Source organism: Plutella xylostella, chromosome 4, assembly GCF_932276165.1.
Source record: "Plutella xylostella chromosome 4, ilPluXylo3.1, whole genome shotgun sequence".
Taxonomy (NCBI): domain Eukaryota; kingdom Metazoa; phylum Arthropoda; class Insecta; order Lepidoptera; family Plutellidae; genus Plutella; species Plutella xylostella.
In genome coordinates this window covers 398,871-415,653 of record NC_063984.1, presented here as the reverse complement: position 1 = coordinate 415,653, position 16,783 = coordinate 398,871, and the positions used below count along the sequence as shown (strand labels likewise).

The following is a 16,783-nucleotide window of genomic DNA, read 5'->3' as shown; positions in this document are numbered from 1 at the left end:
AGATAATTTTAAACAGTCATTATGAAAACGAATTAGATCAAGATATAACTTCACCTACTAGAATATCGCCGGAAGTAATAGAGCCATCAAATCTTGGAAGTTATTAGTGGAAGTCGTGACTAAACTATTCCAAATTCATCATTGTAACGTACTGGGGCTGATGAATCACTTAAATATCGGAATCACAGGAGAGCCGTTCTATTAATACGGAGTTCCAGGCCGAGGCGTGATCGATGGGGAGTAATTAGAACATGGAGCTCTGAGAGGCTCGGGGCTCGAGCGTACAGATGTGCCAAAAATATACCTTTCGTGATAATTGCTCTATGATGTTAGTGAGTGACTGTTCTGTGTAGAGTCAAGTGTGATGGATGCGGCCTGCGCTTGACATGGCCGACAGAGGGGCTGTCTCGTCAAATATTCCGCCCAATAGGGCCTTTACGCTTTTGACACCTACACTGCAGCGGTTTATTGAAACAATCGTGGCGACAAACATTCAGTGCGTATATTTGTTTACTATGTGTATGAGTGGATATTGTTTCAGTAGTTTTGATTAATCTGAAGATAAACATAATAAAAATGTACACAGGTTGCACGCAAGACTACTACAATTTCCGGTCAGAAACCTATATAATTATGTATTTTTAACAACAAAATAGACTTACTTGAGGCTGCTAGCGCTGCCGTTGCTGGTGTACCTATCGGCGGCGACATCTATCGTCTCGCCGGAGTTGTTGAACTTCCACTTGAAGACGGCGGCGGGCGGGTCGGCGTCCACCTCGCACACGATGACCACGGACTCGCCGCGCGCCGCGCCCACCACCGCCACCGCGCCCGCCCCGCCCGCGCCGCCCGCCGAGCGGCATGACGGCGCGTCTGGGGAAGGAAAGGGCAGGTTAGTTGGTGGAAGGATCATTATTTGTATGATCTCTGATTTGTAGGTGGACAGCAAAATCCTGGCTGGATGAGCAAGGCCGAGGTCAGAGTCTTGTGGCGTTTTTTGGAAGAGGACTATGTCCAGCAGTATTTGTTTAGGTACGGTCTGATGAATGTTACGATGCAAAATTGTATTAGTCTTTACGTAGGTATAAACCTCTATTACCTTTGACTATCTTTATATAAATAAAATAGGGACTGAAAAAACAATAAAACAATTTAAATGCAAAACGATTTACTGCAGCAAATACGTAGAAATAAAGCTAATGACGTACTGCTGTATAACGGCAAACATTCCCGGAACGTGTCAACAGAGTGCCATAAAAACCAACGCCGGCAACTAAACAGAATTGAAATCACGAAGCCTTTACAAAGTATGCGAAGAGACAACCTGGAACTACCAAATCAATTTATAAAGTAAGATGGTTATCAAGGTAAACGAAGCAGGGCTTTCAACGCGAATTGCCTGTCTCTTTAAAAGCATTTTTATCGCGTTTCGTATCTACGTATAGCCGCCCTTTATATTGGATACAAAGACAATGTTTGGAGCGGAGTCGTCGGCGCGCGGAGTGTGACATGCACGGAAGCGCCGAATGAGCACATTAACTAGCGCTGTAATAGAATAGCCCCGATCCCATCCGATAGCGCCGATGCGGTGTGACCAGTTTCAGAATGGCCCGCTTACGGTGCGTTTTTATGGCAAGAGTTTTTTGTCGCGACATTTTAATGTGTCGGGTGCCTTGAAAGAAAGTCCCGCCTTGAAATAACACGAAATGTGAATTAGTCTCGGAATGAATATGCAAGAACGCTGTCTGACGATTTCTATTATTTTAACGAAAATGTTTCGGTTATACTTCAGTTAGTTAAGTAGAAATACTGAGAACGGCTGGAACGCACGTAACGCAATAATAACGGATGCGGGAGGTGTAGTCCGGAGAAATCCCGAAATATATTTGCTCATTAGGATCAAATACGCATCGTTTCAGATTTCATCACTTTTGCTGATCCGAAGTTGGTGGAAGCGAGAATCGAATATGAGGGGATATTGAATTATCTTCGCGTTTGTTTCGCTGTCTTCGAACAAATGATGAAGTTACTCTCGAGGATAGTTAGTACAAGAACTATTGCTGAAGAATCCTCTTATATTGAATACGGACGATATGTATTTACGTTGAGGATAATCAATAGTTAACTTTTATATGCATAATAATGCATTTTATAGCACATAAGTTACTTAATATTTTATATTTTCGCGTTATAACAATATTTACTACATTATTTTTTTAAAACATATATTTATATTAAACTATATATTTTTGTATTTAACCCTACCGTAAATATAAGGATTTTCAGGTCCAATTTCAGATGAGTTTAATTACTTTGATTGGTAACCAAACCCTCTTTATGCCCCCATCCATTCACGTAAGCGTCAACTCTTCTCCGATTTGTCGCATCCACATCCCCCATGCCTCATGGATGGACGTGCTAATCAGTCGTCTCCGGCGGTGGTCGGGACGAGTCGTGACGGCGGCGGAAGGAAGCCCCACACGAATATTAAGCAGCCGCAATGTGCGTGAGTGCGTGTACTTGCTAGTACTGTTCATTCTTTTTCAAATGCTGTAGGTACATATGTATGATAAAGCTTGGTAGCCGATCTACAGAGCTTTATCCATCTAATTCAGAATTGATTTACTATTTAATTGTAAAATAAATTTTAATCATGTAAATATTGCTAGACACACAAACGAGTATGTGCGTATTCAAACTAAATTACAAAATACCGTAACAATGAGCACGCTCTGAATCAGGAAACATTTCCGGTTGAACAAGTCGGACACGGCGGGGTCGATGGAGCCTGACGACGGCGGCAGGTGAGCCTGAGGGATCGAGCCATTACTGCCCACTGCGCAACCCTTCGCTAGATGGCGCTATTAGGATGGACTAATTCGCGCGGGACCGCATCAATAATGTAGCGGCCGCTGTTAAAGGAACCACCTTGTTATACCTACCCCTATAGCTGCGGCCGACCTTTCAATACTATCGAATCTTTCAATTCGTTCCAAACGAGGTTTGATAACAGACGAGGTCAAGGGTCGGGGTGAAGCCAAATTTCCTCGAGATTAAAGTCGTAGGAGCTGACGAAAGCAGGTTTGTAATCTCGGATTTATTGGCCCAGTCGAGAATTGTCGACGCGACGCGCGGCGGCGGCGGCGGCTGATTGAAGCCAGATTAATTATTGCACGCCCTCACACACACACACACGCGCACGTATGTGTAGGCACGACGCACACGCTCGCGGCTAGAGCACATGTCACACACACGGCGGCAACACTCCAGGGAGCGCCGGGCGCCGCCGTCATCTGTAGCGCGCTGCCTCCTCGCTCGCGGCGCTAGTACTTGTGTCTACTTGCTAATATTAAGACATGAAATCATTAATAACTTGACTGATGTAAAACGTCCAACGCAAAACCGCACCGCAACGGTGGAACCCTGTTCAAACACGACTCGGCCTTTGTACTGTGCCTTTCCTTTATTGTTTGTACGTTTAATTAAGAAAAAGATTAGGTCGCGGCAACAAAGTCTTTATTGACTTAGTTTAAACGAGCTCGTTACGCGACATTCGTACGGAAGCTCCGGCTGTAATGGCCGGATTAAAATTCTCGTCTTATTTTGCCGGAGCGATATCTTACAATTGTCGAAATAGATTGGCAGCCATTACGTCGACAGAAGGTGCGGCGGGGCGCGGGGCGCGGGGCACCTGCCTGCACCGACGAACAAACAACACCCACTTTATTTAATTTATACCCTTTATTTGTCCTTCAGCGGCTGAATCCAATTCCGCAATGTAATTGACTATTGTCTGTAAACACTCAGGTGCTTGAAGCGCTCTTAGAAAATACTGTTGCTTTAAAGTAGCCGGCAATGAACACTGCCTTTCTCGTTCGAAGCTTTGCAGCGATGACTCGTTGCGGAGGTTGTTTATTTTTATAAAATATGTCCGCTTTGCAACAGTGAGAAGGCAAGTCGGGTCTGCTAGTAAACAGCGGCCACTCAGGCCTGGCCGGGGCCGTGACTGTGCAAATGAAAAAAAGGCCGGCGCTAACGAGACACGACCGCCGCCGTGTTTCTTAATTTGCGTCAGGTTGCGCTAAAGATTAATTAATTTGGAGTAATTGTCGGAGGCGCATTGTTGTAGAGTCTCGTTGATTGTTTTGAATGGATTCTGGAGCGGCCTAATGAGCGCCGCTTGTTGTCAACTGAGGGCGCGGGGGAGCGCGGGGGGCGCGGGGAGGGGAGGCCGCACACCACTCAATTAAAGTAGCTATAATTTTTTGCTCCGTAAATTACTTTCCCAGAAGCTGTGAGGACCATGATCAAAGAACAATCAAGAAAGGAAGTGTCCTTTCACGCTCCACAGTCACGACTTAATGCAAGCCGTCCGAACTTTCCCCAAAAACGACAAAAGTATTTTTTTAACTACAAATTAACAGAAAAGAATATAAATTAATTAATGTAAAAGGCACTAAAAGGCCGCGATTGAGGTCATCACAGCACAATCCTCACTCGAAAGCCTCTCGAGTGTCCTCGGCCGGGGCAGGTGGTCTCGCAATCGTATTGTTCTAATTATTTCCCCCCGCCCCGCCGCCGCACCGCCCCGCACCGCCCCGCCGCCGCCGTCGCCGCTCTAAATGGAAAACTCGGGCTCTCTCAGAGCGCAGTTGTTTGCTCAAGTTCCATTCGCGGCGGCCGCGGAGTGCGGACTTGCAGTCAACGTATTTATTCTCCAGATGAAAAACTAACTTAAGATTGCATGGGACATGATATAAAAGATTAGGTTCTATTTTATGTTTATCATATGATCTTTTTAACCGGTGCATGCTTCACCTTTAAATAACGTTCTGGGAATCCAGGGACAACAAGTAGCCTGTAATTGTATATCCTCCTAAATACAATGTATAACCTCCTAAATATCCAGCATTAATAGTAGTAATTAAGTATGAACGCTTCGTTTGCTTCTAAAACATGTATCTCCTCGTTTATTTAAAGAAGTGTTTGTTATTCCATGCCTCGGTGGTTCATACATCGCCATGGCTACGCCGCGCCGTAGCAGATATCATGTGCTACGCGCTACGTGCTACGCTTGGCGTAGCGCTACGCGGGCTAACTCACAAGCAGTATTGTACTGTTGCAGTAAACACCACATTCTAACTACGGATATAAAGTGCTTCGCTTTCTTCTTTATCGTTTGTTGCCTTGGCTATCTTAACTATTGCATCGATTTTAGGAATTGTATACGTACTTAAATGTGTTTCAATTTGGAATCAACGATTTCAGATACAATTCGCCGTACCGATATTTAATGCTAAAATGCAGTTCCTGCTACTCGTATTACCCTGAAAATCCCTTTCACTGTAAAGTTTCTTCCTGGAAGGAGACAAGTTAGGTAATTTTGTAAGAAATAAATCGTAGGCTCATTGCTAAATGTTATAAGCGTCTATGTCAAATTATATGAAAAAGTAATGTTTCATATTTATTATACATATACATACATACATTGCTCAGCCAAAAACCTCCTTACATACATCACGATATTTACAACTTCCAAACGTTCCATTTAACCCTAAAAACGTCATTCCCCAATACTCACATTTAACCCTGAAGTGCAGCTCGTTGGACACGGTCTCGCCCTCGGCGTTGAGCGCGGAGCAGGCGTAGCGGCCGCTGCTGTGGCGCGTCACCTTCTGCAGCACCAGCGACTGGTTGCTGTGGAACACGCGCGCCGACGCGTTGTGGAGCAGCACCCGGTCCTGTAGGGGAGGGTTGGGTTGTTAGATATTGAAGAAGTTCATCAAAGAAGGGTTAAATCATCAAGTGTGCAAGAGCGCCCGGTCCGGCACGCGAGGGTTGGATAGTTAAATATTGCAGGGTAGGAAATGGTTGTTCAAGTGACCGGTCCTGCACGAAAGGGTTAGATAGTTAGGTATTGCAGGGTAGGAGATGGTTTGTCGAAGGAGGGTTAAATTAAGTCATCAAGTGTGCAGCAGGGCGCGGTCCTGCACGGGAGGGTTGGATAGGTTGATGTTGCAGGGTAGGAGATGGTTTGTCAAATGAGTGTTAAATCATCGAGTGTGCAGCAGACGGCGAGACGGGGGAAGGGGTTAGATATTATAATACGGTTAAAAAATAAATGACTATTGTTTTGTTCCATGTCGTTGATATTTGAAACAGAGCGATCGTCTAAGTATGGTTATATAAAATAATAAATTTAAGCGGAACATTTTGTACGAAACAAACTAGGGCTCTTCAAAGTTTCAGATAAAAAAGAATTATTACAACTTTGCAGATGGAACAGTGCCAGACCGTCACCAGGCTTTAACGCGGGAATAAAGTATGTTATATAGTGTAGCTAATATAAAATAGTATAGCCATGTTAACTTTTATTTATTTCGATTCCTCAAGTAAATGTGTCTGTATTATGTATTTAATGTGAGTATAATATAGTTAGCTAAATGGCAGCAATATACCGCCATATCCGGATATAAAAAACGAATAAAAGTCTTTGCAAAAACTATATTAATAGCTAATATATTATCTTTGCGAACTGTCCTAGTTACTTAGTGATTCTATTTGTCTGAGAAAAACAACAGCAAAAACAAGCGCGGCACGGCGGCGGCACCGACAGACAACAAATCTATTTTATAAATTAACAGACAGGCGACTTAAATATTTTGCCGTTTTGCAAACAAAGTAAAACGTGAATGTCCTTATAAAAAGGGCACAATTAGTCCACACACAAAGGGGCGGCCATTACCTTCGCCTACAAAGGGCGACGTCTACAGAACGACTATATTTTAAACAACTGATTATTATATTTTTGCTTTTTTGTCGCGTTAAAAGCGATGGAGTGGCACTCTACTAATTTATTTTGGTTCGCTTTTAACGTTATGATTTATGAATGTGACAGCGCTCTAGTTTTTAGTTTCGTTATTTTTTTATTGGTTTATAAATTATGCTTATTTGGTTGCTATTTATTCCCGTTTGTGAAGGCAGATGCATGGCCCGTGTCCAATTAGAAAAAAACAGTGTTATTATTATATTTGTTTTAATTAGTCGTTTTGCATACTGTATCAAGTGTAGCTATAAAGGAGGACAAGCATGAACATAGGTAATATCCTCAGGATTATGACGAAAAAAAAAACATCAACAAAAAAAACGGAAATGTTAATTAAGACACAAAATACATAAGAAAGTTAACGAGGGTAAATCAATTTAATAATTATTAGATTAATGAGTACAACTTGCTGGCAACCCTACGAACCGGGTGTCAAAAAAACAGCTGATTTAATTTATTTTAATATTACTAAATTTAATGTCTAATTACGTATAAAACTAGTGTTAACTTAAAGAATATAGTGTTATACAGCTGTGCAAATGAAGACAAGCCTTCAAACCCTGAAATAAAACACTTACGGGACTCGGATATTTGAAGCAGCGGCACCTGTCAAAGTTCGAATTTGCCAACGGATATCTCTCTCTCTCTCTCTCAGCCTTCTGTAGTCCACTGTTGGACATAGGCCTCTCCTAACGATCGCCACCCCAAACGGTCACCCGCCATCTGCATCCAGCGGCTTCCCGCTACCTTCCGCAGATCATCAGACCAACGGGTTGGGGGGCGACCGACACGCCGTTTGCCGACACGGGGTCTCCACTCCAGAACCTTTCTACTCCAGCGGTCGTCGGCTCTGCGGGCTACGTGGCCAGCCCATTGCCACTTCAGCGTGCTAATCCTTTTGGCTATGTCGGTAACTTTAGTTCTCCTGCGGATTTCTTCATTACGAATCCTATCTCGCAGGGACACGCCTAACATAGCCCTTTCCATAGCACGTTGAGCAACTCTGAGCTTGTGGATAAGCCCTTTGGTGAAGCACCACGTCTCGGCTCCGTAAGTCATCACTGGCAACACGCACTGATTGAAAACGTTTGTTTTCAGACACTGAGGTATGTTTTCAGTGAAGATGTGTCGTAATTTCCCGAACGCTGCCCATCCGAGTTGGATTCTACGAGCTACCTCTTTATCGAAGTTGGATTTACCTAATCGGATCACTTGTCCTAGGTAGGGATACTGATCGACAACTTCGATGGTGACACCTCCTACAGTTACGGGCGATGATGAAACATGTTCGTTCGACATGACCTTTGTCTTGTCCATGTTCATTTTCAGCCCAACTTGTTTAGAGGCATCATTGAGGTCTGTGAGCATTTCGCCTAACTCCTCCAGCGTTTCCGCCATAATAACTATGTCATCAGCAAATCGTAGATGAGAGATATATTCGCCATTGACGTTAATGCCCAGTCTTTTCCACTCTACAAGCTTAAAAACATCTTCCAGTGCACAGGTGAACAGTTTCGGAGAAATAACATCTCCCTGTCTCACGCCCCTTTGCAACTGGATCGGTTTTGTGCTATGTTCGTGTAATCGAACTGACATTGTGGCAGCATTGTACATACATCTCAACACCTCGATATAGCGATAGTCTATATGGCACCGCTGAAGGGATTGAAGCATCGCCCAGAGCTCAATAGAATCAAAGGCTTTCTCATAGTCCACAAACGCTAGACATAAAGGTAGATTATACTCCTCGGTCTTCTGTATAACCTGCCGAAGCGTGACGGATATCTATCAGGGGAGTATTGTTAAAATTACATATTTTTACTAGTATTACTCATTTAAAATCATAATCACTAAATTATTTAATCATTATTCATTAGTTTGCTGCATACGTGAAATGTTTTTCACACTTCCTTAACCCACTTTTAGACTTTGTCATTTTCAAACTTTGTTGTTTTCATTTCTAATTTTCAAACTTTCTATTAGCTTTTGTATCCCTTATTCCCTATTCTTACTATATCATAGTCTCCACCTACTTAATTGCTATTAGTACTTCATTGAATAATGATCAAGTGATTGTGTTTTGGCTTAAAGTTTACATAATTCTAAGTCAATAATACCACTGAGTACCTATTCATTAAAGTAACATATTATGCATATTACTCCCTCCCCACCTATAGTTTGTGTTCATGACTACATTGTTTATGATAACTAACAAATAAGTTACCTTTTGATCATTTTTACATAGACTTACAATATACTTACTTAATAATTATTATAACCTATTGGTATCTGGTTTGATCAAGTTATACCTAAAGAGGGTTATTTTGTGTCTTGGATAATCATCTTCTCGGTTCTACCTATCAAGATACTAACGGGTAACCCCGGGTGGTTTCAGATATGTCGAGGATGACAACCCGGAAGGTGCAGAGCCGTGACCTGGAGATCCAGCTGAGGACAGCTTTGGAGGATCTCAAGGCGTCTCGTGACCTCTCAAGCCAACTGATGGCAGAGCGGGAGGACAACGAAAAGGAATTTGATTCCCTTTTGAAAAAGAACACCGACTTAAAGAATGTCATCGCTGAAATGGACATCCAATACCAAGACTTACAAGGCAAATGTGATGAGCTGGAGATTGTACTGAGATCAAACACAGAGTGTCAGGATTTATATGAAGCTGCCTTGACAAAGATCTGCAGCCTGGAGCATCAACTGGCTGAAGCACACACAGAAATCCAGCAAATAAATGAAGCACATGCAAGCGAAGAAACAAATAAGACAATGGCATTGTACGATGAATTAGTCACCCTACATCACACCCCTATGCCAACAATAGACCTCACCACTCCAAGAAAATCAATCAATATCAAAGGTGCAAACAGGCTTAAAAAATATATTAAAATAAATAAATATATTAGGAAGTCTGAGCGAGCATTGAAAAAGCATAAGACGTACCTTCCATTGAAAAAGGATAGAGTGAGACTACAACTACTGGTGAATAAATATGAAGAAGAGATGTCGGACTACAACCAGAAACTCGCAGACAACAACCAAGAGTGCGAGTTCAACATTGCCATGCTACAGTCTAGGCTGGCCACACTGAAGTCTGCCCTAGAACAGAGAACTGTGGAGTATGAAAACCAGCTGCTGGTGCTGAGAAGTGTGGGCTTAGTTCGGGTTGAGATGCTGCCGGAGAAGTCTTCACCTGCTGAAGCCTCCACCGCATCTCCGGAGGCCACCACCACCACCTCGGAGGCCACAAATAGCATCCCGTTGGCCACCACTGAACTCACCACTGGTCTCTCGAGGACCACCACCGGACTCTCGGGGACCACCACCATCCTCCCGGGGGTCACCACCAGACTCCTGGCGGCCACCACCAGCATCCCGTTGGCCACCACTGGACTCACCACTGGTCTCTCGAGGACCACCACCGGACTCTCGGGGACCACCACCATTCTCCCGAGGGCCACCACCAGACTCCTGGCGGCCACCACCAGCCTCCCGACGGCCGCGCCATCCTCAGAGGTCATCCAGAGCGGATCGGCGGCAGCAGATGTTTTTCAGGCCTCCACTAAGAAATTTCATAGGAAACCCACCTATGCTCAGGCAGCTAGTAGAATAGTAGGTAATAAGCAGTTACCTAAAATGTCACCCACTTCCTTGACAAGGCTTACTACAAGTAGTAGCAATTCAAGCGAGGATTACAGCACAGTTATATATTCCGATAAGCTTGGCAAAGATTTCGGGCACATGTTGGGTAATCATGTAAATGGAAAAGTTGTTAATTATTGTTACCCAGAACTTACATTCGGACAAATAGTTGAATTGATTTCAGAGAGGTCACACACTGACAAAACAACTATATTTATTATGGTGGGAAATAGTTTAGGGGTGTCAAAGTCTGACATACATAGAAGTTTTGCTATATTAGAAGGCCTTCCTACAAAACATGTATTTGTATGTGCATTTCCTTACTCATGCACACTGCCTGACAAATGCAATTATATGACATGTAGCCTAAATAAAACAATGTACAATGCATGTTGTAAATCTGATTGTATCAATTTCTTTGATACTAATTTGTACGTAGATAATTTTAAGTTGACTTGGAACAGTTTATTTTTGTCCTCAAATCAGAAACGACGTCTAGCTACAGAAGTAGCTCATCTTATTAACTCAGTTATAAGCATTATAACGAAGAAAACTTGTGTCCCTATTGACACCGTCAGTAGTAATACTGATAATAGTACAGTAGATTTAAATTAGATTCTCAGACAACGGAAGAGCATCATAGCGTTGATATAAAGATTGATTCAGTTCACTGCTCTCTCGGCTCAAAACTATTAAAGGACAAGACATTTAAGAATGAATTTAAATTAGTACATCAGAATATTCAGAGTCTTTCTTCTAAATTGTTAGAAATAGAACTATTTTCGGAAAAATTTAACATTGATTGTTTATGTATCACAGAACATTGGTTAGACGAGAATAAAATGATGTTCCAATTGAAAAATTACAAACTTATAAGCTGTTTTAACAGAAAGTGCAACGAGCATGGCGGGTCACTTATATTTCTTAAAGAAAATTGTAAATGTAAAGAACGAAAGGACATAGTTGCTCTTTCTGTTAAACACCATATAGAAATTTCATGTGCAGAGCTAAACAAGTATATAATAGTATGTACCTACAGGCCACCTACTGGTGATTTCATTACCTTTGAGACTGTCATGGAGGATGTTCTAAGGTTAGCTTCCAATAGTAAAAAGGAAGTAATAGTGTGTGGTGACTTTAATGTTGACCTATTAGGTGACTCTCCTAATAGGTCGAAATTACTGTTACTTTTTAAATCATTTAATCTTTTTAATGTCTTTCTGGAACCAACTAGAATTACATCCACGTCGGCCACTTGTCTAGATAACATATTCTGTAACTGTGAGTTTAAAGACAGTAGTGTGATAAATTGTCTGAGGTCAGACCACAGTGGGCAGACCATTACCTTAGTAAACACTGACAAGACAAATAAAACTAAGGTGAGATGCAGACCGATTACTACAAAGAAAATTGACAATTACTTGAAGAAACTAGACGAAAAACTTCCGAAGGTTAAAGTAGATTGCAATTCTAATGAGATGTATACTAACTTATTTAAGATAATAGCTGATGAGTTTGAGAGTAATTTTGAAACGAAGGAAGTTTTGATAGACAATAAAATTAAATTTTGTGACTGGGCTACAGATGGTATTCGCAAAAGCAGGGCGACATTATATGATCTGTATGAGATGAAAACATTCATACTCCGCCCTGACTTTCAATCTTATGTGAAGAAATATAGCAAAATGTACAAATGTGTCTGTCACTGTGCGAAGACAATTTTTATTAATAACAAGATTAAAGACTCGGCTAACAAATCTAAGGCCATTTGGAATATTATTAATAACGAAACGGGGAAGAATCGAACACGCGAGACTAATTTATCTTTAAAGGTAGGCAATGACATAATAACATCAAATGACGAGGTGGCGAGAGTCTTTGAAGAGTTTTTTACGAACGTTCCTTTAGAGACTACTTGCAACCTAGATTCTTCAGCTACATTAGCTGAAACCCTGATGAAGGAGAACGCACCTTCAACTGATAAGGAATTTAAATTCAGATATATTAATACATTAACTATTATAAAAACATTTAAGTCCTTAAATATGAAGAAAACTGAAGACTTGTGGGGAATGTCAGTTAAATTTGTTCTTTCTATTATTAATAAAATCGCCCCAATTTTGGCTAACATTTTTAATAAATGTATCGCTGAAGGTGTGTTCCCAGATCTTATGAAATTGAGTAAAATTATACCTCTGTTCAAGAGTGGGGATATGGAGGACCCTGCAAATTTCAGACCTGTCTCGGTTCTTCCAGTTTTGAGTAAAATATTTGAGAGGGTCATACTCAGTCAGATGCTTTTGCATTTCAATGAAGCTCGATTGTTTCATAGCCAGCAGTATGGTTTTACAAAAGGCAAATCAACAACCGATGCCGGTACCGCGTTAATTAAGCACATATTTGACGCCTGGGAAGACCATCACGATGCTATTGGAGTCTTCTGTGATCTGTCGAAGGCGTTTGATTGTGTAGACCATCAGACTTTAATTTCGAAACTGAGATACTATGGAATAGGAGGAAAGGCTTTAGATTTGATAGCTTCATATTTAGACAAGAGGCAACAAAGGGTCGATATTAACAATACTAAATCACAGGGGGCTCATGTAAAGATAGGCGTCCCTCAAGGATCTATTCTAGGACCATTTTTATTCCTCATTTATATTAATGACTTGCCTTTTATGGTTGAAAAATTGACTAATATAGTTTTATTTGCTGACGATACTTCTTTGCTTTTTAAAGTTAAAAGAAGTGAAAATAATTTTTATGAAATTAATTCTATTCTATCTGACATACACGATTGGTTTACCGTAAATAATCTTTTATTGAATTCTAAGAAAACGAAATGTATTAAATTTACACTGCCGAATGTTAGACAATGCGATACTAACATTATTCTAGATGGGAATAAATTGGACCTAGTTAATGATACTGTCTTTCTTGGTATGACTATAGATTCAAAGTTGCAGTGGGGACCTCACATTGCCAAATTGGCTGGAAGGTTGAGCTCCGCAGCTTTTGCTGTACGGAAAATTAGACAGCTGACCGACGTTGAAACCGCCAGATTAGTTTACTTTAGTTATTTCCACAGCTTATTGTCGTATGGCATTTTGCTTTGGGGTAGAGCCGCTGATATTGAAACTATATTTGTATTACAGAAAAGAGCCATCCGCTCTATATACAAACTTGGTTCCAGGGATTCATTGAGAGAACTATTTAAAGAAATTAACATCCTTACAGTTCCATGTCAGTTCATTTTTGCCAATTTAATGTATGTACGAAAGAATATTTCAACTTTTGATACAATTGGCAGTAATCATGACATTAATACTAGGAACAAGCATAAGCTGGCTTTTCCAGCGATGCGTCTGGCGAAAGTTAATAAATCGTTTTTAGGGTACTGTATTAGATTTTATAATAAGCTTCCAACAGAAGTTGCTCAAATGCCAGAGAATAAGTTTAAGTGTTACATTAAAGAGAAACTCAGTAAAAAAGCTTATTATAAAATTGATGATTACTTAGAGGACGTTAATGCATGGCTGTGATAAGTAGTTAGCTCTGCTCATATTATTATAATAATTATTATTAAGCTTATATGTCTTGTATACCAACTAGTTTTAAGTCTTTTTTTGAAAAGATGGCTCAGGAGTTTCTTGCCTCCGTTCTTCTCCTTAGACAGAAAGAGCCCCCCCTTATCCGAACGGAGAGTAATTTGTAAAAATTGACGTTCATCAGAAAATTTTATATTTGTACGATGAATAAAAAATTAAAACAAAAAAACAAAACAAAAAAACAAAAACAAGTAGCGAGCGGGCCGCAGCCGGAGCCTGTCCACCGGTGGACGCTGTTTGAATGAAAACAAAGAGGGAATTTAAAAGCGGCAGTTTAAAAGCTGCGTGAAATTACAAAGAAGCCTCCCCGCCGCCGCCGCCGCCGCCGCCGCCGCGGAGATTAAAATTCATAATTTCTTTTCTGTGACTTTCGGCGGCGCTGACCGCGACGGTCACTTTGTCGTTGTTTTTCCGCCGTGTCTTATTGTTTTCCTTTTGAAAATAGGATTCTAATATTAAATATTTTGCGCGCAAACAAAAGTAGGTAATTAGTTTCAGTTTATTAATGAAGACTGTGTTTGACTTTCTATTATTTTTTTGTGCATAATATTTACCATCCTAATGACATTAAGTTTTATTTAAAATGTATTCTAATGACTAAAGTAGAGTAGAATATTCTTGTAATGAATTAGGTAATACTTTAGGTCTACACTCAAGACGAATCCTCCCCCCTTCTCCTATCCATCCCATCCTATCCTTCATCCAACCCACAGACACACCGACTGACCTAATGGTCTGGACTGACCCACGGTGGGGGCCACCTGCACGCGCTGGCCATACTTCCAGATGAGAACGTGCGTGCCGCATCAATCACGACAACCAGGTCACCTGGATATGGACAACAAAGAAGGACTTGCGTGTAAGAAGTCGTCTAGTACATCGTGATAGAGTCGTTGTTAGCGCAGCAGCGCACTGAAACTATTTTTTTCGTAATGTAGAGTGTCCCCCTGGACATTTCATTTCTACTCACTTTATATTAGCGTCGGCCGGCGCTCTCGTGGACATTTACTTTGCCTTTCAGCTCATGCTACTCACGAGGGCTCGGCTCGTGGCGGTGAACGGCAGAACTAGGTCTATGTTTAGCGGGTAATTATGAAATGCAAGCGCTACGTATTAAGTATTCGCTTTGTCCGTTTCTACTCTGCGCATTAGCTTTGACTGCTGCCTGTTTTGGCCTAATATGGCAACCGCTCGCTGTTCAGTAGATGTTACTTTTTAATGCAGTTGTAAGGAATTAATTAACACTTTCTGCTGACATACTAAAACATAAATAGTTGTGTCGATTGTGAAGGCACTAAATGTAATTTTAGCTAAGTAGGAAAAGGAACAAATCCTATGAAACAAAAAAAAACTATTTTTTTATGCATGGTAATGAAATTTACGGTAACAGTAATATAAATTGCGGTGATTTCAGCTCACAGATTTTTTTTCATGTTCATGAAATTATCTGACTCAAACTAGAAGTATATGAAATTCATACTACCAAGTTAGATAAAAATTATTAATATTTTTCATTTTATACTTTTGTATTCTGGTTTTGGTTCGAACTGCTGAAATAGTTTGTACCGCCGTGTCCCGAGCACTGTGACCAAATAAATAGTTGCATGAAAAAAGGAATGAAGTATTTGTAAAGGCTCACCGGACACGTCCCACAGCGCAGTTGATGGAGCATAGACAGAGTTGTGAATAGAAAATGATCGGATTGGTCCGCGAGCTCGAGCGAAATTTCAAAAACCTTTTATTTTGTTTTCCACCGACGATTTCATTTTCAAAATTGTGTTTCTATTTGATTGCTGTGTCAAAACACATAACGGAATATGGATGCGGCTTTGTCAAGAATTTCGCACACGCTGTTTGGTCATATTTTTCATTCAGATTTGATTAAATTTAACGTGGCTTGGTTTACAGCCGTGGTCAGATCACGAGGCTTTATTTACGTAAACCAAAAAAGATTTCAAGCTTACATTTTATGTAAGTTAATTTAAAAAAAACCTACTAAATAGTATTTTTTGTTAAAGTCATAATAACAAAAGCATGTCTGAAAAAAATTAAGAATATAAGTATCTAATTATGAAAAATATACTAAGTAGGTACAAGATATTATGTCTAGATTAACTAGATTAATAAAATAATATCGAAACTCACATAAATTTTATATATTTTCAGGGAAAGCTAATATTAAACATAATTTAGGTACACAACTTAGAGTTCGCTGGACCGAACTCATTTTGCATACCTCTATATTAGGTACACCTATATCTGAACATAATATAATTTGGGGCATGTTATTTTACCGCACAACTGTTCGAGGCGGTATTGAATAATTCATGGATCACTTTCGGCGTTTGACGTTTTCATCTCGAGAGTGTAACTGTGCCATAATATATTGAGAAGTCTTATGAAACGCAGAATATTTACTACCCTAGGGTTATACTTATGTAAAGACTCGCAGTGTGAAGTGACCCTCACGTCTCGCGATAACTCCTCATTTGGGTAAATGTTTTATTCCCGAAGGCCGACCCTCTCGTTAAAAAACGGGAGCGCATTCCGGCTGCTAATTGTTGGGGATATCGCGAATACGGCCTTTGTGTGCCTGCAGCCTTTCTTTTTTTTAATGAGGCTCATTACGCCCCCCTCCCCACGCCCCGAGACACCCCTCAAGAGTCTCGCTCCGGAATCAATCTGGCATGAAAGGAGC

The 16,783-nt window shown here is 40.9% G+C and overlaps 1 protein-coding gene across 1 annotated transcript in view; it reads right to left on the bottom strand.

The window, feature by feature from the left end:
* Positions 1–16,783, bottom strand: part of LOC105384795 (neural cell adhesion molecule 1-A) — a 258,015-nt gene that overhangs the window by 40,141 nt on the left and 201,091 nt on the right. The window contains exons 10-11 of the mRNA XM_048630715.1: positions 5,582–5,741; positions 663–873 (exon numbers count right to left, since the gene is read on the bottom strand). Of these exons, the coding sequence (XP_048486672.1) occupies positions 663–873; positions 5,582–5,741 (371 nt within the window). The remainder of the gene's footprint in view (positions 1–662; positions 874–5,581; positions 5,742–16,783) is intronic.